This window comes from Apium graveolens, chromosome 1 (genome assembly GCF_009905375.1).
Source record: "Apium graveolens cultivar Ventura chromosome 1, ASM990537v1, whole genome shotgun sequence".
NCBI lineage: Eukaryota > Viridiplantae > Streptophyta > Magnoliopsida > Apiales > Apiaceae > Apium > Apium graveolens.
This window is the reverse complement of record NC_133647.1, coordinates 202,248,705-202,271,539: the sequence shown is the minus strand read 5'-3', so window position 1 is coordinate 202,271,539 and position 22,835 is coordinate 202,248,705. Positions and strand designations below refer to the sequence as shown.

General features: G+C 36.1%; 2 protein-coding genes and 1 long non-coding RNA gene across 3 annotated transcripts; 2 read left to right on the top strand and 1 right to left on the bottom strand.

The window, feature by feature from the left end:
* Positions 1–406: 406 nt before the first annotated feature.
* On the bottom strand, positions 407–982 carry LOC141717570 (uncharacterized). The gene has a single exon (XM_074519704.1). The coding sequence runs from the start codon at positions 980–982 to the stop codon at positions 407–409; it is 576 nt and encodes a 191-aa protein (XP_074375805.1).
* A 17,529-nt stretch (positions 983–18,511) lies between these two features.
* Positions 18,512–19,276, top strand: LOC141717546 (secreted RxLR effector protein 161-like). Its single transcript, XM_074519672.1, has one exon. It carries the CDS (start codon positions 18,512–18,514, stop codon positions 19,274–19,276), a length of 765 nt encoding a protein of 254 aa, XP_074375773.1.
* Positions 19,277–19,491: 215 nt separating this feature from the next.
* On the top strand, positions 19,492–20,578 carry LOC141724390 (uncharacterized). Its single transcript, XR_012576633.1, has 2 exons — positions 19,492–20,054; positions 20,298–20,578. It is a non-coding gene; the product is annotated as an uncharacterized LOC141724390 (long non-coding RNA).
* Positions 20,579–22,835: the final 2,257 nt, after the last annotated feature.

Sequence of the window (22,835 nt, the reverse complement as noted above, 5' to 3'; positions counted from 1 at the left end):
CCTCATGTCTTCAACTTTGGCATAACTTTTGTTTTGTTTAAAAACACCATATCTGGTTCGGTTTTCTCGACCTATATTATTAGTAACGTCGGCTCATCATCAACAACTTGAGCAATGTAGTTTTCCTCCTGCCTTGTTTCCTTTTCACATTTTGGTTTGTGACATTCAGCAGCAAAGTGATCGTAGATACCACAATTGTAACATTTTATATTGGTTTTGTCACGAATTTTATCTTTCCCATGACTATCACCTCGATTTCTCTAACTTGCATATGAGTTCATTCCCCTGTTAGTTTTCTTGATCCATTCCTCCTTGGTGAGTAATAACTTGCCATCACCTGCTTCACATTTTGCTCATTCTTCTTCAGTCAAAAGTAGCTGGCCACCAGTCGGTTCAGCTGATCCCTTCATCCATTATTCATGGGCCTAAGAGACCCAATTTCCTCCTCCATAGACATTTTCTCCAAATTCCCAAACTGTTCAATAGTCGATGTGATTTGCAGAAATTTCAGAGAGACTGCACAAAGTAATTTTTTTACCACGTAGGATTCTTTTACTTCTTCTCCCAAATCTCTTTTGTTTGTAACAAGTCCTTTAAGATTCGTGTAGAAGTCGTCCAATTTGTCTGTCTCTTTCATGCTCAGAGACTCAAACTCTGCCTTCAGGGTTTGCACTATCACCTTTTTGACCCTGCCAGCTCCTTGACTTAGCGTCTTTACCGCATCCCAGGCTTCATTTGTAGTTTCCTTATCTGCATTGAACAGTAGAACATCTTCAGGTATGCTTTGAAAGATGGCATCTAAGGAGATCTTGTCCTCTTTATCTTCAACTTTCTCCTTTTCATACTTCAATTCTACTGCAGTCCACACACTATTAGCCTGCATAAAGACCTTCATTCTCATTGACCAGGCAGTGTAATTATCCCTGGTCAACATCGGATAACTTAAACTAACCACGCCATTCTTGATTTTCTTTATCTCCATTGCCGTCACCTTGGGCATATACTTTGGTATACAACAAATATATATATATATATATATATATCTGTATGTGTGTGTGTGTGTGTATGTGTATGTGTGTAATGACCAAAAGAAAGATGAGTTGCTCCAGGCTGAGTGTAATGACCAAAACCATAAGTAAGAATCTGGTGAATTTTAAATAAACCCTGGTTAACATAGCATTCTAATTAACACTCAATTGAGTGAAAATATTAACAGAGTTAAAGGATGTAAATTAAGATATAATTAACACTAATTTAACAACAATCAAACAGATTTGTGAATTGAAACAGATTTTGGGAAAAATGCACACCCTTCGAGCTTTAATCTTCTCCATGATTTAACATTCTTCGAGCTTTAATTTTCGAGTATTAATCTTCATTGAAGAGCCGTAGTATTTATGAGTTTGTGAGTTTCTTTGAGTGTTAGCGGGTCTGTGAGTTTGTGAGTTTTCTTAAATGATTTGTTTTTTTAGTTAGTAGTCGGGAAAACAATTATACAAGCCCGCTTAAAATTTTCGAAAAGCCCGCCTAAACTTTTGCCCCAAATCTCTTATTTATTGCAACTGTTATGTAAAGCACTATAATAGCATGATTTTTATAACACCCTCAAAATCTTATTACTTCAATTGCAATATTTTTAAAATACATTGTAATATACATGAACTCATCTTTATATAGCAACATTTTTTAAATAATTTTTTTTAAATCGGGTTGCGAAAGCCAATCTATGGTGTGGTGGAGGAAAATCTTAAACCTTCTCAATTTTAGGTTTTGTAGTGTTATTTTAAGTCATATTAAACCTCATATTCATTTTAGGCTATAAAGATGGCTCGAGAATGCATGGATGATGACACCACCACCACCAGCGAGGACGGGGATGAAGTGAAGGAGTGCGACCGCGAAGGGGTTAATAGCGCAGAAGGCAACGGTACTTCATAAATAATGAAAAATATTAACCATTTCTGATCATCAAATAACGTCCATATTCGACAAATACCCACCATATTCATGATAATAACGACCACCTCCTTTAAAAATGGTCGGTATCGGTTGGTCAATATTGGGCTTAACCCAAAAAAACTTACGAACGATATCGACCAATTTGGCCGTTTATTATGCCGACCAACTATATCGATCAAATATCGGTCGTATGCTCTGGATGAGTTTTGGAAAAAAAACACTTGCAAACAAAAATGTGAAAGTACTTCACATTTGGTTTCTTTCCCTTTACCATCTCAACTGGTGTTTTTCCATGCTTGTTGATCAAAGTTATATTTTGTGTGAAGCAAGCAGTTTGCACAGCCTCAGCCCAGAAGTAGGTAGGTAATCTTGCTTCCTCTACCATGGTTCTTGCAGCTTCTATGAGAGTTCTATTCTTTCTTTCAACAACTCTATTTTGTTATGGAGTTCCAGGAGCAGAGAACTCTTGTTTTATCCCCTTCAATTTGTAGAATTCTTCCATACAACTGTTGTTGAATTCAGTTTCATTATCACTTCTAATATCTTCACTTTGTATGTTGATCATTTTTCCAGCTATCTTTAATGATCAAGAAGAACGGATGGAGATTCATCCTTGGTGTGCAGAAAGTACACCCACCCATGTGTATCTTATATATTCATCAACAATTATATATTCATCAAATGTTTAAAGGAGATATTTAATATTTAATAAGGTATAAGCCATGGCACGTAGTTTTTTAAAGGAGATGAATTTGCCTTCAAACCTTTGGGGTGAAGCTATACGCCACTCAGTATATGTATTAAACAGGTTACCCACAAGGTCTCTGTCTGACATGACTCCGTATGAAGCCTGGAGTGGTGATAAGCCCAATGTTGCTCACATTCGGGTTTTCGGTTGTGTGGCACACATGAAAGTGCCAAGTGTGCATACGACAAAGTTGGATGACAGAAGTAAAATATTGGTGAATCTTGGCAAGGAAGCAGGGACTAAGGCTTATCGTTTACTTGATCCTGCTCAAGGTACAATCCATGTAAGCCGTGATGTGATTATTGAAGAAGGAAGAGCCTGGAACTGGAGTAATCAAAGGACAGAGTCCAATCTACCTGGAAATAACTTCAAAGTTATTATTTCTCGTATGATGCCTGGTACTGATAATACCACAGAAGAGGAGGAAGCTAGTTCACCACAGAGTAATGAGTCTACAGAAGTGTGGACACCAACATCCTCATCTGTACTACAGAGTAATGAGTATACAGAAATGCAGACTCCAACATTGTCATCTGCAACTGGGCGGACGAGGTCAGACATGGATAACACTGTAGTACTCACCAGCGATGAAAGTGCCCCACGAAAGTTTCCCTCTATCTATGAAGTGTACGATGAAAGTGAGGAAGTGTTCCTTGATGAGAACATGTTGATGTTGGGGGTAGAGGAGCCAACGAATTACAAGCAAGCACTTACAGATGTAGCATGGACATGAGCTATGAAGTCAGAAATTGAGGCTATTGAGCGAAATAACACGTGGAAACTAGTGGAGCTACCATCTGGACACAAGCTTGTTGGTCTGAAATGGGTATATAAATTAAAACGAGACACCAGCAGAAATATCATCAAATATAAAGCACGCCTCGTGGCGAAAGGGTACGTTCAAAAACAAGGTGTTGATTATGAGGAGGTGTTTGCACCTGTTACTCGGCTTGAGACAGTGCGGCTTTTGCTGGCTTTGGCAGCTCGAAACGAATGGGAAGTTCACCACCTAGATGTGAAGGCAGCCTTTTTAAATGGAGAATTGCAAGAAACAGTGTTTGTATCTCAGCCACCAGGTTTTGAAGTGAAAAAGAAAGAACATCTTGTTTACAAGTTAGTGAAAGCGTTGTACGGTCTTCATCAGGCACCACGAGCCTGGTACACTCGTCTCAACAAATATCTGGAGAGTCTTGGGTTTAGTAAGTGCCCTTACGAGCATGCTGTGTACACGAAGAAGGAAGGTTCTGAAGTGTTGATCATAGGTGTATATGTCGATGATTTGCTAGTTACGGGTACGAGTATCTCCAATATTCAAAGGTTTAAAAGGCAAATGGGGGAGGAATTTGATATGACGGATCTCGGCAAGCTATCTCACTATTTAGGCCTGGAGGTTAGTCAGAAACAGGGATATACTGAAATCAAATAGGAATCTTATGCAAAGAAGTTGCTGATTCGAGCTGGGATGGGAGAGTGTAGACCAACGAAATATCCAATAGAAACTTCAATCCAGCTAGACAAAGACGAGAAGGGTAAAGTTTTAGATGCCACTCAATTCAAGAGTATTGTGGGTGGGTTACGTTACTTGGTCCATACCCGGCCGGATATAGCCTATGCAGTTGGAATTGTAAGTAGATATATGGAACGACCCATAGTTTTTCATCAAGCAGCGGTGAAACGGATTCTACGTTACATTAAAGGGACTACAAACTACGGCTTAATTTACTTGAAAGGAACAGGTAATCATCTGTTGAAAGGATACTCAGATAGTGATCTTGCTGGGAGCACCGAGGACAGGAGGAGTACTGGAGCAATGGTTTTTTACTTGAATGATAATCTGATTACTTGGGTTTCTCAGAAGCAGCGATGTGTGGCCCTTTTTACTTGAATGGTTTTTTACTTGAATGATAATCTGATTACTTGAATGATGTGTGGCCCTTTCTTCCTGCGAAGCTGAGTTCATGCCAGCTACAGCTGCAGCCTGTCAAGCGGTTTGGTTGAGAAATTTGTTGATTCAGATAACAGGAGTGGAACATGGTCCAGTGATCATCTATGTGGATAATAAGTCAGATATCGATCTTCCAAAGAACCCAGTTTTTCACGGTAGAAGTAAACATATCGACATTCGATATCATTTTATTCGTGAGTGTGTTGAACGTGGGGAGATTAAAGTCAAATATGTGAGTACGAATGAGCAGCGTGCAGATGTACTCACAAAAGCTATGGCAACGGTGAAATTCGAACAGATGAGGGCTTTACTTGGAATTCAGTGTCTGCAGAAACATGCTTAGATTAGGGGGAGCATGTTGGAATTTAATCATAGCATGTTAGTTTGAATAATAGTCAGCTTCCTGGTTTGTAGGAGTTGTGACTTAGTCTTCTGAGTAGTTCTAGTTTGTTAGGAGGGTTGGTGGATTAGTGGGAGTAGTAGCTAATTCTTAGGAGTTTAAGTTGCAGTTGCAACGTTAGAAATAGTAGCAGTTCTTTTCTATTCTCTGTAAGTTTTTCAAGTTCCGTAAGAAAACTTTTCCCTTTGCGATATTTGTTCTGTGTATTGTGTCCTGTGTGTGTATATCTATTCTGTGTTCCACATAATTTTGGTATATATGGCGGTGCTGACTTGACCAATCCACACAATGAATTTAATCAGAACACACACAATTCATTCAGTGGTTTAATGATGAACGCCGATTCAGTGGTTTAATGATGGTACCAGTTATGGCTGTGCTAGAGGACATAGTGTTGGCATGGAACAATTGAGTGCTGGAGGATGCGGAGAACTGATGTACAATCTAAACAATGCTGATAGAATGATGGTTGGTGAGGTGAATAACAATGTTTGGTTGGAGCCGCCGATGAATATAGGGAGTGAGTATCGTGAAAAGATTACCAGGGATTTCCTTGGCCTGGGAATTGGGATGGACAGCTTGAGTGGTGATGGAATGGTGGATAACAATGGTAATGGAATGGGGACCGAGATGCTAGACAGTGAACCTACTACATCAGCAGCTGAGGCCAGGCCTTTTCTTCACCGCACATCCCCCAGTTTCTGATTCACCAATGCTACAGGTCAGGCCTCTTTCTATCCACACACATATAGATCACCATTACTGATGTCTTGATGATCACTGCCTAGGAGATTATGAATTAATTACCTCTGCCTAGGAGATTATGAATTTATTAGCTAGTTAGTCCACTCTTGTTTTCAATTATATTTAGCAAGAACACAAATCCTTGAAAATCATAGGAAATTTATTTACAATTATTAAAGTACCTGTGTAAAAGTAATTAAGTACTTTAATTATTTTGCAGGTGATCTAAGTTGGTCAAGGAAGATGCATGGATTTGGGGTGACCCTTGAATCTTTTAGCATATCAACAAGCAAGCAGAGGGACATTTTCTTTATCAAATAAAGTTATCTGGATATTTTAGTCTTTGTATTCAACATTTTGCGTTCTCAGATGACTAACATCTGGTTTTGAACCTATGTTTATGTTAGAAAGTTTTTAAGCATGTATGGAGTATTGTTATGTTGGTTATTTTATTGTTTCGCCTATTTATATAAGAAATAGAATTTTTGGGTGTTGGATGTATGGTTTTTTTATGTTATTACAATATATATTCTACCCAAAAGTGTTTTTTTTTTCAAAAATGATGTTTGATTTAATATATTTTTCTCATCAATAATTTTTTCAAAATCTTGTTGTATACACTCCTGAAAAATTATTTAAATATAATTTTATCATGTATACTACGTCACTAAGTATCTTTTTATTTTATTTTTATTTTTTTCTTTACGTGTTATTTTTTATTTTAATTTTCTATTTTTTTAGTTTTTTTGCAAGTACCCAAAGATTTGCCTTACCACATTGTAATGAATAAATCATTGAAAAAAATTAAATTATATTTGATGTACTTTACATGACAATAAAAATTACTATATTTTATATCGTAGAAGTGATTAATAAGGCACAAAATATTTAAGTATTCGATAACCTCCTAAATGTTCTTCATAAGGCACCAAAAATTTCCCCAAAAATTTTCCCAAAAATTAAAATAATTACAAAAATACTATAGGCTCCCCAATTTTGATATAATCAACATGTTTTTTTTACTTATTCTTTTATGTTCAAAATTAAATCAAATTTTAACCTACATCATAAATAGTGAGTATTAGTAAAGATAATAGTGCCCACCCATAAGTATCTTAGGGCATATGTATTCAAAATATATGTTAACCCTGAAAGTGGGAACCTACCACGTGGAAACCTATCACTACAAGAATATAAGGCCAAATACAACCAGTACAAGAAAAACGGCTAAATACAACCGGTTTAAAATCGGTTATATTTACCTAAATTCGACCGTTTTCGATTGTATTTGGCTAAATACGACCGGTTTTTGGACCGGTTGTATTCGCTCGAGTCATAGTTAGTAAATCGGTTGTATATTTTAATATAAATACGAACGACTAAATACAACCGGCTAAATACAACCGGCTAAATACAACCGCTTAAATACAATCGGCTTAATACAATCGCTTCCGGTCAAATTTAATTTTTCGGATAAAATTCGAATATCCTGCCCAAACATTTTAATTTGATGACAAAATTCAAAACGCCTGCCCAATTATTCAATTTAACCGTATTTGGTCGAAAATATGATTCTGAATGCTACCGAATACGATTGAATTTACGCACACAAATTTCAAAAAAAACTGGTCGGAAACTGGAAAATATCCAGATTTCGGCAGCCCTAAACTTAACTAAATCCCATTTTCGAGAGATATTGAACATGCCAAATAGTTTAAAATTAATCACCCCTTTACGATAATTAGACCCTTGCCAAAATCCAAAATTTCGGTGCAATCCTAAGAAATATGCCCACAGTACGAACACATACACTTCCCACCCGCAGGATTCTGCTCCCGATACGGTGTCAAACAATTCCTACACCTTCTCATACACGTCTTCTTAAGTTTCTGCAACTCAATAGCTTCAAACCTCTTCATGTCCCTCAACCTAGCATTCCTTTTAACACGCCACGCAGACAATTACGGCATCAAAATCTCATACCAAAACAGCGTAACGAACAACACAAACACGCAAGCCAGGAGACGTAATCTCAAACCGAAAAGCAGGAGGCAACAACTTAGTCAAAGCCCATAGTCAAATAAGCGGAATCACTAACCACGGAAGCATGGTAGGAATTCGTCTGGACCACAGAAGCATGGTACATATTAAGTTTGGTGAAAGAAAGAGGGCTGAGGGATTTGTGCGGTGAAAGAAAAGGGGGGTGGGGAAACAGGGCAGAGGGGGGTGGGTGGGGAAACAGGGAAGAGGGTGTGGGGGGTTATAGTATTTTATTTGAAAAAATGACAAGTTTAGCCTGTATCTGGCGAAGTTGTACTAAAATAACCGTTTCTCCAGTAATGGCCAAATCTAGACTTTTGTATCTGCCTTTTACAAATGCGTAATCAAATTATTATATATTGGACGCTATGCAGTTATCACTCTAACCTACTTGAAGAAGAAATACATACAGTACTAATAATAAACAATGTTCTCACCTATAGCATCGTATCCTGTGAAAACTGGGTCCCACCTCAATAAAAAAAATCATGATACGCAAGTACTAATTACATATTGTCTTTGTGGTTGTATTGGTTACGCAAGTGTAAAATGCTTATTGAATGAATACCGTAGTGTAAATTGCGTATGCTATATAAATTGACAAGTAATACTCCACCTCAGATTGCGTATTATACATTAATCAATCCTGGAATGCGTATTCTGTCGGCTAAAATTGGCCAAAAATTTGAGACCGGCTATTTTTGTCAATTTTAATTAAAAAGGGGCTAAAATTGGCACTCACCCATTTTATTTTATAGTTTTTTATTGTTTTGACTAGTAATCTAAAGTTAATCGTTGGATTTAGTTTTATAGTTAAATTTGGTACGTTGGACCTTATTCACACGGATCAGTGACATGGCATTAAATTCACACGCATTCGGTTGAATTTAGGAGTATCAATTTAAATATTTATGTTATGATAATTAAGATTTCTTATGGAAGGACTTAGAAAATTATACCTTATTTGTTAAAATAATTAAAATTTAGTGATTGAAAAATCTTAAAATTTTGTATATAACTCTTTTTTTAACTATTTTAACATCGGTATGGTGCGATCGTTCATTATCAATTCCAAATAGGTGAAATATTCTAAGGTTAAAATCTCAACCCCTAAATTTAATTTTGTAAAATAATTAAGATATAAATATTTAAATTAGTTATTCTTTTGTGTACACTTCTTTCTAAAATATTTATAATATCACTAAAATATATAGATATTAACATCTGTACGGTTAGATTATTCATAGGTTAGATTATTCATAAATAATTTTAAAAAAAAATGAAACATCAATATGGGACTAAACATTGGTAAGAAGAAATGGTTGTTTTGACAATTTAAGAATTTGACAAATTCTTACTAAAACTTTCGAAAAAATATATAATTATTGTAATTTGACAAATTTCCCGTTTTTGTAATGCAACGAATAAAAGAAATTTGAAAAATCTCTTACCAGGTTATTTTTTTGTAAAACCTGAAATTTGACAAGCCATATATTTTAGTGGTATGACAAAAATCTTAGAAAAAAATAAATATATTTGGTTTATTTTTTTAATAGTCAACTAGTAGTTTGACAAGTACTTCTAACTAGTGTTTAATCCCATATTGATGTTTCAATTTTTTTTAATATATTATTGAATGATCCAACCGTAAAGATCTATGTATTTTAGTGATATGAAAAAAAATTAGAAAAATATAAATATATTTGGTTTGCTTTTTTAATAGTCAACTAGTAGTTTGACCAGTACTTCTAACTAGTGTGTGATCCCATATTGATGTTTCGATTTTTTTTAAATATTAATTAATGATCCAACCGTACGGATGTCAAAATCTATTTATTTTAGTGATATGACAATTGAAAAGGACTAAGGGAGTAGTATTCTGACCACTACTTATATCTAGTGTTTAATCTCATATTGATGTTTCGATTTATTAAAAATATTAATGAATGATGCAACCGTACGGATGTAAAGATCTATATATTTTAGTGATATGAAAAAAAAATAGAAAAAAATAAATATATTTTGTTTGCTTTTTTTATAGTCAATTAGTAGATTCACCACTACTTCTAACTAGTGTTTAATCTCTTATTGATGTTCTGATTTTTTTAAAAATATTAATGAATGATCCAACCGTATGGATGTAAAGATCTATATATTTTAGTAATATAAAAAAATTATTTAGAAAAATATAAATATACTGGGTTTTATTGAGGGCGCCCATAATTTAGTTTCATTTTAAGATATATAATAAGCATAACTAATGTAGTAGTTTAAAATACTTACTAACCCTATTGTCCCTATTGAAAATTTTCATTAAATTAATAAAATAAACACACTAAAAAATTGGCATTAGCCCAACTATGAGCCTCAAAAATATATAAAACAACTAAAGAATTACTCTATGTATAACTCAATATTCTATGTTAATATTCATTTTGAAATTTCCTATTTTACTGTAATAAATTTGGTAAATGTAATAAAAAATAAATAACTAGCTATATAATACATGTATTTTTGAAATATTTACCAAACTTAAATATAAAAAGTGATAGAACTAAAAGTATGCCCTCATAAATTTTGATATTTATAGGTATTTTGCAAAAAAAATTATTTATAATTCATCAACTATTACATAAGTTATTTTAATAATACAAAATGCATAATTCTTTTAAAACATGTATTCATCCCAAACTGCACATGAAAGTTTTGTGTATATAATGCAATCATGTACTTGCAATTTCGGACAACAAAAATTATGATATTATCAGAACTTACACTTTTTCTATTTTAAATTAAAATATTTATCTCTTATACACCAAACTTCTTTTAATATTAGAATATATACTAAAATTGTAAGTTAACGCTTTCCAAACTAAATTAACTTATCAATTTATTAATATTATATCTTTTGATGAAAGTATTTTAAAATTCGAATATCACTACGATAAAATAAATATAGTAAACATGTTAATAAATAATTAAACAGATATTATACAAGAAAATATTAGATAACTTAATATGGAAAAATATTTCATATATTATATAAAAATGTATATTTAAATAAAAATATAACTTTTGACGAAAATGGGGATCCATATATTGGATTACAAAATTATGAAAAAAAATAATCACAAATTATTAAATTTTAATACTATTTTCGACTTGGGACCGAACTTTTTTATACAATGAAGACAGCCCTTTGCGAAGTATACTAGGAAGAGCTAACAACCTACTACTCCTATATTTATTTCATGACTCCTACAAACACTCCACTAATAATCTGAGTGAGTCCTGCAGCTTGGAGGGAATAAAGATAAACTAAAATAAATAAATAAATTCAGATTAATTACTAACAATCACCTCCTTAATATGAATTGTATTTAGGCAGACTCTTGACACCAGGTAAGCATCTCATCTTCTCGAACTTCATTGTAGTAAGAGCCTTGGTAAGAGCATCTGCACGTTGATTTGCAGAGCTCACATGCTTCACCATTATTTCACCTTTTTCACCACAGTCGCGAATAAAATGATAATGAATATCTATGTGTTTACTACACCCATAAAATACAGGATTCTTGGCCAAGTCGATAGCTGATTTATTATCAATATAAGTCACTACAGGCCTAATATACTCCCCAGTTATCTTTCCCAACAAATTTCAGAGCCAAATGGCTTGACACGCTGCTGTTGTAGTAGCCATAAACTCGGCCTCACATGAAGATAAGGCGACATATTTCTGCTTTTGCGAGACCCATGTGATTACATTTTCATCCAGATAAAATACCACACCTCCAGTGATTTTCCTATCTTCAACATGTCTTGCAAGATCACTATCCGAATACCCTGTAAGCACATTATTTCCATTGGTTTTTAAATACACCAGACCATAATTCAATGTTCCTTATACATATCGCAGAATACGTTTTAGTGTGTTCTGGTGTACCATGTAGGCCTCTCCATAAAGCGGCTGACAATCCCCGCAGAATATGATATGTCTGGACGGGTGTGTACAAGATATATGAGACCACCTACCACACTTTTATACATCGTGGGATCCACAGGCTCTCCATTTTCATCCTTAACTGTTCTTTCGGATCCACGGGATATTTAGTCGGATTGCATCATGCTATGCCCGCCTTCTCCGGAATTTTCTTGGCATATGAGGACTGCTTGAGTTCAATATAACCTTCTCCTTGCTCGACTTGAATCCCAAGATAGTATTATAGCCGCCCAAGATCACTCATGTCAAATATTTTACTCACATGTCTCTTGAATTCCTTGATAATTTCTACATTAGTCCCCGTGATTAATAAGTCATCCACATACAGGCTATGATCAGCACGTTCGTTCCATCCTTTTTTACATATACTGCATATTCGTATGGATAACGGGAGAACACCAGACTATCAAGACAAATGTGCAGCTTCGCATACCAAGCACGTGGGGCTTGTCTCAAGCCATATTGCGCCTTCAATAATTTGGAAACGGTCAATTATTCTTACCCCTTTTTGACAAAACCCTCTGGTTGTGCAATGTAAACATCCTCAAGAATTTCCCCATTTAAGAATGCTTTTTTGACATCTAAGCGATGCACCTCCTAATTGTTTTTAGCTGAAAGAGCCAGCAGCAAGCGAATTATCTCAAGCCGTTTTACAGGTGCGAAAATTTCGTCAAAATCAACTCCATATTCCGGTGCATATCCCTTGGCGACCAACCATGCTTTGTGCCTCACTATCCTTCAACTCGCATCCTTTTTAGGCTTATAAATCCATTTTAAAACGATAATCTTGCAGTGTTTTTCTAATTCTGTCAGTCTCCTGGTGTTATTTTTTTTAATGGATTCCATCTCCTTTTTTATTGTCAATCTCCATTCACTTTCTTTTACTGCCTTTTTAAAGGTTGCAGGTTCCTCATCCCCTATAAGTAGCAGCTCTTCTTGTAACTCCACCTCCTCTGTGTTGTTATAACGATCGTTAATTGACCTGAATTTTTTTGGTTCCGTGTTGCCATCATACATATTAGGATCAATAGTTGTTGGCAATGGGCTGCGAGAAACTTCAGCATTCTCTGTATCTTCATCACTCTGGGCATTTGAAGACTGGGCACTGCTGGTGTGACCATCAAAGTTTCCATCAAAATTCTCACCAAGGCTCCGTGCATTATTATCCTCATCTATTATAAACGTGTTCACATCCCGAACAATATCTATATGTTCTTGTTGCTTCCGGGACCAAGATTTTTCTTCTTCGAATATAACATCCTGACTTATCAAAACCTTATTATTTTCCGGATCAAATAGCCTATAGCCTTTGTACCAGGTTCCTTGCTGAGGTGAATCACAGCCACACTACGATCATCCAACTTTTTTATGTTCTCTCCCGGAACCTTCATGTGAGCCAAATATCCAAACACTCGAATGTGACCGACTTGGGTATTTTTTTGTACCATACCTCATATGGTATCCTTTTTGTTAATGCCCTAGTTGGTAATCGATTGAGTATGTATATTGAGTGGCGAATTGCTTCTCCCCAGAACTCTAATGGTAGTTTCATATGCTTTAAAAAATTTCGTGCCACTGCTACCACCATTATATTCCTCCGTTCTACCACTCTGTTTTGTTGCAGAGAGTATAGGGCTGTGTAGTGCCTCGTAATTCCAGCGCCTTCACAATAATTGTTGAACTCTATGGAGTAAAATTCAACCCTCCCACCCGATCTGTTCTAAACACCCTAATCTTTTTGTCAATTCCATCATTCAATATGAGCTCTAATTTTTTTAAAAATATTGAAAGCTTCGTCTCTGCCTTTAATTGTATATACCCACATGAATCTACTATAGTCATCCACCAGTAAGAAAATGTACCTATTTCCTGGCGAGGTTGTTAGAGAAATTGGGTCACACAAGTCGCCGTGCACTAATTCCAGAGCCACTTTTGTGCTATACATTGTTTTGGACGGGAAAGGCTTTCTGATTTGTTTAGACATTAAACATCCTGGACACACCTCCTTTGGTTGAACAAAACTTGGAATACCCAACACCATCTCATTTTTTGACATCAAAGACATTGCTTGAAAATTCACATGTCCAAAGCGGTTATGCCATAACCAAGAGATCTCTTCATATTTTGACAGCATACAACTCAAATTTCTGGTTTCAAGAATTATTTTATAGAGTCTATTAGCAGATCTCTTAATTTTCATAAATGTTTTACATTTCCCCTCGTCAACCCATAAATATTCTCCACAAATTACAACTCTATTTCCTTCCTCGGTTAGCTGACCAATACTTATAATATTACAACATAAGTTTGCAATGTAGTATACCTCATTCAATGTCCGTTCTTCTCCATTTTTGCACATGAAAGTCACAGATCCCTTCCCTTCAATATTAACTGTTGAACCATCACCAAATCTAACTTTCCCGGTCACTTCTTCGTTCTGCTCATTAAATTTTGCCTTTTGTCCCGTCATATGATTGCTTGCGCCGTTATCCAAATACCACATATTCGATCCAACTTAATCTCCTCATGTCTTCAACTTTGGCATAACTTTTGTTTCATTTAAAAACACCATATCTGGTTCGGTTTTCTCGACCTATGTTATCAGTAACGTAGGCTCATCATCAACAACTTGAGCGATGTAGTTTTCCTCCTGCCTTGTTTCCTTTTCACATTTTGGTTTGTGACATTCAGCAGCAAAGTGATTGTAGATACCACAATTGTAACATTTTATATTGGTTTTGTCACGAATTTTATCTTTCCCATGATTGTCACCTCGATTTCTCTAACTTGCATATGAGATCATTCCCCTGTTAGTTTTCTTGATCCATTCCTCCTTGGTGAGTAATAACTTGCCATCACCTGCTTCACGTTTTGCTCATTCTTCTTCAGTCAAAAGTAGCTGGCCACCAGTCGGTTCAGCTGATCCCTTCATCCATTATTCATGGGCCTAAGAGACCCAATTTCCTCCTCCATAGACATTTTCTCCAAATTCCCAAACTGTTCAATAGTCGATGTGATTTGCAGAAATTTCGGAGAGACTGCACAAAATAATTTTTTTACCACGTAGGATTCTTTTACTTCTTCTCCCAAATCTCTTTTGTTTGTAACAAGTCCTTTAAGATTCGTGTAGAAGTCGTCCAATTTGTCTGTCTCTTTCATGCTCAGAGACTCAAACTCTGCCTTCAGGGTTTGCACTATCACCTTTTTGACCCTGTCAGCTCCTTGACTTAGCGTCTTTACCGCATCCCAGGCTTCATTCGCAGTTTCCTTATCTGCATTGAACAGTAGAACATCTTCAGGTATGCTTTGAAAGATGGCATCTAAGGCAATCTTGTCCTCTTTATCTTCAACTTTCTCATTTTCATACTTCGATTCTACTGCAGTCCACACACTATTAGCCTGCATAAAGACCTTCATTCTCATTGACCAGGCAGTGTAATTATCCCTGGTCAATATCGGATAACTTAAACTAACCACACCATTCTTGATTTTCTTTGTCTCCATTGCTGTCACCTTGGGCATATACTTTGGCATACAACAAATATATATATATATATGTGTGTGTGTGTGTGTGTATGTGTATGTGTATAATGACCAAAAGAAAGATGAGTTGCTCCAGGCTGAGTGTAATGACCAAAACCATAAGTAAGAATCTGGTGAATTTTAAATAAACCCTGGTTAACATAGCATTCTAATTAACACTCAATTGAGTGAAAATATTAACAGAGTTAAAGGATGTAAATTAAGATATAATTAACACTAATTTAACAACAATCAAACAGATTTATGAATTGAAACAGATTTTGGGAAAAATGCACACCCTTCGAGCTTTAATCTTCTCCATGATTTAACATTCTTCGAGCTTTAATTTTCGAGTATTAATCTTCATTGAAGAGCCGTAGTATTTATGAGTTTGTGAGTTTCTTTGAGTGTTAGCGGGTCTGTGAGTTTGTGAGTTTTCTTAAATGATTTGTTTTTTTAGTTAGTAGTCGGGAAAACAATTATACAAGCCCGCTTAAAATTTTCGAAAAGCCCGCCTAAACTTTTGCCCCAAATCTCTTATTTATTGGAACTGTTATGTAAAGCACTATAATAGCATGATTTTTATAACACCCTCAAAATCTTATTACTTCAATTGCAATATTTTTAAAATACATTGTAATATACATGAACTCATCTTTATATTGCAACATTTTTTAAATAATTTTTTTTAAATCGGGTTGCGAAAGCCAATCTATGGTGTGGTGGAGGAAAATCTTAAACCTTCTCAATTTTAGGTTTTGTAGTGTTATTTTGAGTCATATTAAACCTCATATTCATTTTAGGCTATAAAGATGGCTCGAGAATGCATGGATGATGACACCACCACCACCAGCGAGGACGGGGATGAAGTGGAGGAGTGCGACCGCGAAGGGGTTAATAGCGCAAAAGGCAACGGTACTTCATAAATAATGAAAAATATTAACCATTTCTGATCATCAAATAACGTCCATATTCGACAAATACCCACCATATTCATGATAATAACGACCACCTCCTTTAAAAATGGTCGGTATCGGTTGGTCAATATTGGGCTTAACCCAAAAAAACTTACGAACGATATCGACCAATTTGGCCGTTTATTATGCCGACCAACTATATCGATCAAATATCGGTCGTATGCTCTGGATGAGTTTTGGAAAAAAAACACTTGCAAACAAAAATGTGAAAATACTTCACATTTGGTTTCTTTCCCTTTACCATCTCAACTGGTGTTTTTCCATGCTTGTTGATCAAAGTTATATTTTGTGTGAAGCAAGCAGTTTGCACAGCCTCAGCCCAGAAGTAGGTAGGTAATCTTGCTTCCTCTACCATGGTTCTTGCAGCTTTTATGAGAGTTCTATTCTTTCTTTCAACAACTCTATTTTGTTATGGAGTTCCAGGAGCAGAGAACTCTTGTTTTATCCCCTTCAATTTGTAGAATTCTTCCATAGAACTGTTGTTGAATTCAGTTTCATTATCACTTCTAATATCTTCACTTTGTATGTTGATCATTTTTCCAGCTATCTTTAATGATCAAGAAGAACGGATGGAGATTCATCCTTGGTGTGCAGAAAGTACACCCATGTGTATCTTATATATTCATCAACAATTATATATTCATCAAATGTTTAAAGGAGATCTTTAATATTTAATAAGGTATAAGCCATGGCACGTAGTTTTTTAAAGGAGATGAATTTGCCTTCAAACCTTTGGGGTGAAGCTATACGCCACTCAGTATATGTATTAAACAGGTTACCCACAAGGTCTCTGTCTGATATGACTCCGTATGAAGCCTGGAGTGGTGATAAGCCCAATGTTGCTCACATTCGGGTTTTCGGTTGTGTGGCACACATGAAAGTGCCAAGTGTGCATACGACAAAGTTGGATGACAGAAGTAAAATATTGGTGAATCTTGGCAAGAAAGCAGGGACTAAGGCTTATCGTTTACTTGATCCTGCTCAAGGTACAATCCGTGTAAGTCGTGATGTGATTTTTGAAGAAGAAAGAGCCTGGAACTGGAGTAATCAAAGGACAGAGTCCAATCTACCTGGAAATAACTTCAAAGTTATTATTTCTCGTATGATGCCTGGTACTGATAATACCACAGAAGAGGAGGAAGCTAGTTCACCACAGAGTAATCAGTCTACAGAAGTGTGGACACCAACATCCTCATCTGTAGTACAGAGTAATGAGTATACAGAAATGCAGACTCCAATATTGTCATCTGCAACTGGGCGGACGAGGTCAGACATGGATAACACTGTAGTACTCACCAGCGATGAAAGTGCCCCACGAAAGTTTCCCTCTATCTATGAAGTGTACGATGAAAGTGAGGAAGTGTTCCTTGATGAGAACATGTTGATGTTGGGGGTAGAGGAGCCAACGAATTACAAGCAAGCACTTACAGATGCAGCATGGACATGAGCTATGAAGTCAGAAATTGAGGCTATTGAGCGAAACAACACGTGGAAACTAGTGGAGCTACCATCTGGACACAAGCCTGTTGGTCTGAAATGGGTATATAAATTAAAACGAGACACCAGCAGAAATATCATCAAATATAAAGCACGCCTCGTGGCAAAAGGGTACGTTCAAAAATAAGGTGTTGATTATGAGGAGGTGTTTGCACCTGTTACTCGGCTTGAGACAGTGCGGCTTTTGCTGGCTTTGGCAGCTCGAAACGAATGGGAAGTTCACCATCTAAATGTGAAGGTAGCCTTTTTAAATGGAGAATTGCAAGAAACAGTGTTTGTATCTCAGCCACCAGGTTTTGAAGTGAAAAAGAAAGAACATCTTGTTTACAAGTTAGTGAAAGCGTAGTACGGTCTTCATCAGGCACCACGAGCCTGGTACACTCGTCTCAACAAATATCTGGAGAGTCTTGGTTTTAGTAAGTGCCCTTACGAGCATGCTTTGTACACGAAGAAGGAAGGTTCTGAAGTGTTGATCATAGGTGTATATGTCGATGATTTGCTAGTTACGGGTACGAGTATCTCCAATATTCAAAGGTTTAAAAGGCAAATGGGGGAGGAATTTGATATGACGGATCTCGGCAAGCTATCTCACTATTTAGGCCTGGAGGTTAGTCAGAAACAGGGATATACTGAAATCAAATAGGAATCTTATGCAAATAAGTTGCTGATTCGAGCTGGGATGGGAGAGTGTAGACCAACGAAATATCCAATGGAAACTTCAATCCAGCTAGACAAAGACGAGAAGGGTAAAGTTATAGATGCCACTCAATTCAAGAGTATTGTGGGTGGGTTACGTTACTTGGTCCATACCCGGCCGGATATAGCCTATGCAGTTGGAATTGTAAGTAGATATATGGAACGACCCACAGTTTTTCATCAAGCAGCGGTGAAGCGGATTCTACGTTACATTAAAGGGACTACAAACTACGGCTTAATTTACTTGAAAGGAACAGGTAATAATCTGTTGAAAGGATACTCAGATAGTGATCTTGCTGGGAGCACCGAGGACAGGAGGAGTACTGGAGCAATGGTTTTTTACTTGAATGATAATCTGATTACTTGGGTTTCTCAGAAGCAGCGATGTGTGACCCTTTCTTCCTGTGAAGCTGAGTTCATGCCAGCTACAGCTGCAGCCTGTCAAGCAGTTTGGTTGAGAAATTTGTTGATTCAGATAACAGGAGTGGAACATGGTCCAGTGATCATCTATGTGGATAATAAGTCAGCTATCGATCTTGCAAAGAACCCAGTTTTTCACGGTAGAAGTAAACATATCGACATTCGATATCATTTTATTCGTGAGTGTGTTGAACGTGGGGAGATTAAAGTCAAATATGTGAGTACGAATGAGCAGCGTGCAGATGTACTCACAAAAGCTATGGCAACGGTGAAATTCGAACAGATGAGGGCTTTACTTGGAATTCAGTGTCTGCAGAAACATGCTTAGATTAGGGGGAGCAAGTTGGAATTTAATCATAGCATGTTAGTTTGAATAATAGTCAGCTTCCTGGTTTGTAGGAGTTGTGACTTAGTCTTCTGAGTAGTTCTAGTTTGTTAGGAGAGTTGGTGGATTAGTGGGAGTAGTAGCTAATTCTTAGGAGTTTAAGTTGCAGTTGCAACGTTAGAAATAGTAGCAGTTCTTTTCTATTCTCTGTAAGTTTTTCAAGTTCAGTAAGAAAACTTTTCCCTTTGCAATATTTGTTCTGTGTATTGTGTCCTGTGTGTGTATATCTATTCTGTGTTCTACATAATTTTGGTATATATGGCGGTGCTGACTTGACCAATCCACACAATGAATTTAATCAGAACACACACAATTCATTCAGTGGTTTAATGATGAACGCCGATTCAGTGGTTTAATGATGGTACCAGTTATGGCTGTGCTAGAGGACATAGTGTTGGCATGGAACAATTGAGTGCTGGAGGATGCGGAGAACTGATGTACAATCTAAACAATGCTGATAGAATGATGGTTGGTGAGGTGAATAACAATGTTTGGTTGGAGCCGCCGATGAATATAGGGAGTGAGTATCGTGAAAAGATTACCAGGGATTTCCTTGGCCTGGGAATTGGGATGGACAGCTTGAGTGGTGATGGAATGGTGGATAACAATGGTAATGGAATGGGGACCGAGATGCTAGACAGTGAACCTACTACATCATCAGCTGAGGCCAGGCCTTTTCTTCACCGCACATCCCCCAGTTTCTGATTCACCAATGCTACAGGTCAGGCCTCTTTCTATCCACACACATATAGATCACCATTACTGATGTCTTGATGATCACTGCCTAGGAGATTATGAATTAATTACCTCTGCCTAGGAGATTATGAATTTATTAGCTAGTTAGTCCACTCTTGTTTTCAATTATATTTAGCAAGAACACAAATCCTTGAAAATCATAGGAAATTTATTTACAATTATTAAAGTACCTGTGTAAAAGTAATTAAGTACTTTAATTATTTTGCAGGTGATCTAAGTTGGTCAAGGAAGATGCATGGATTTGGGGTGACCCTTGAATCTTTTAGCATATCAACAAGCAAGCAGAGGGACATTTTCTTTATCAAATAAAGTTATCTGGATATTTTAGTCTTTGTATTCAACATTTTGCGTTCTCAGATGACTAACATCTGGTTTTGAACCTATGTTTATGTTAGAAAGTTTTTAAGCATGTATGGAGTATTGTTATATTGGTTATTTTATTGTTTCGCCTATTTATATAAGAAATAGAATTTTTGGGTGTTGGATGTATGGTTTTTTTATGTTATTACAATATATATTCTACCCAAAAGTGTTTTTTTTTCAAAAATGATGTTTGATTTAATATATTTTTCTCATCAATAATTTTTTCAAAATCTTGTTGTATACACTCCTGGAAAATTATTTAAATATAATTTTATCATGTATACTACGTCACTAAGTATCTTTTTATTTTATTTTTATTTTTTTCTTTACGTGTTATTTTTTATTTTAATTTTCTATTTTTTTAGTTTTTTTGCAAGTACCCAAAGATTTGCCTTACCACATTGTAATGAATAAATCATTGAAAAAAATTAAATTATATTTGATGTACTTTACATGACAATAAAAATTACTATATTTTATATCGTAGAAGTGATTAATAAGGCACAAAATAATTGAGGAATTCGATAACCTCCTAAATGTTCTTCATAAGGCACCAAAAATTTCCCCAAAAATTAAAATAATTACAAAAATACTATAGGCTCCCCAATTTTGATATAATCAACATGTTTTTTTTACTTATTTTTTTATGTTCAAAATTAAATCAAATTTTAACCTACATCATATATAGTGAGTATTAGTAAAGATAATAGTGCCCACCCATAAGTATAGGGCATATGTATTCAAAGTATATGTTAACCCTGAAAGTGGGAACCTATCACGCGGGAACCAATCACTACAAGAATATAAGGCCAAATACAACCGGTACAAGAAAAACGGCTAAATACAACCGGTTTAAAATCGGTTATATTTAGCTAAATTCGAGCGTTTTCGATTGTATTTGGCTAAATACGACCGGTTTTTGGACCGGTTGTATTCGCTCGAGTCATATTTAGTAAACCGGTTGTATATTTTAATATAAATACGAACGACTAAATACAACCGGCTAAATACAACCGCTTAAATACAATCGGCTTAATACAATCGCTTCCGGTCAAATTTAATTTTTCGGATAAAATTCGAATATCCTGCCCAAACATTTTAATTTGATGACAAAATTCAAAACGCCTGCCCAATTATTCAATTTAACCGTATTTGGTCGAAAATATGATTCTAAATGCTACCGAATACGATTGAATTTACGCACACAAATTTCAAAAAACACTGGCCGGAAACTGGAAAATATCCAGATTTCGGCAGCCCTAAACTTAACTAAATCCCATTTTCGAGAGATATTGAACATGCCAAATAGTTTAAAATTAATCACCCCTTTACGATAATTAGACCCTTGCCAAAATCCAAAATTTCGGTGCAATCCTAAGAATTATGCCCACAGTACGAACACATACACTTCCCACCCGCAGGATTCTGCTCCCGATACGGCGTCAAACAATTCCTACACCTTCTCGTAGACGTCTTCTTAAGTTTCTGCAACTCAATAGCTTCAAACCTCTTCATGTCCCTCAACCTAGCATTCCTTTTAACACGCCACGCAGACAATTACGGCATCAAAATCTCATACCAAAACAGCGTAACAAACAACACAAACACGCAAGCCAGGAGACGTAATCTCAAACCGAAAAGCAGGAGGCAACAACTTAGTCAAAGCCCATAGTCAAATAAGCGGAATCACTAACCACGGAAGCATGGTAGGAATTCGTCTGGACCACAGAAGCATGGTACATATTAAGTTTGGTGAAAGAAAGAGGGCTGAGGGATTTGTGCGGTGAAAGAAAAGGGGGGGTGGGGAAACAAGGGAGAGGGGGTGGGTGGGGAAACAGGGCAGAGGGGGATGGGTGGGGAAACAGGGAAGAGGGTGTGGGGGGTTATAGTATTTTATTTGAAAAAATGACAAGTTTAGCCTGTATCTGGCGAAGTTGTACTAAAATAACCGTTTCTCCAGTAATGGCCAACTCTAGACTTTTGTATCTGCCTTTTACAAATGCGTAATCAAATTATTATATATTGGACGCTATGCAGTTATCACTCTAACCTACTTGAAGAAGAAATACATACAGTACTAATAATAAACAATGTTCTCACCTGTAGCATCGTATCCTGTGAAAACTGGGTCCCACCTCAATAAAAAAAATCATGATACGCAAGTACTAATTACATATTGTCTTTGTGGTTGTATTGGTTACGCAAGTGTAAAATGCTTATTGAATGAATACCCTAGTGTAAATTGCGTATGCTATATAAATTGACAAGTAATACTCCACCTCAGATTGCGTATTATACATTAATCAATCCTGGAATGCGTATTCTGTCGGCTAAAATTGGCCAAAAATTTGAGACCGGCTATTTTTGTCAATTTTAATTAAAA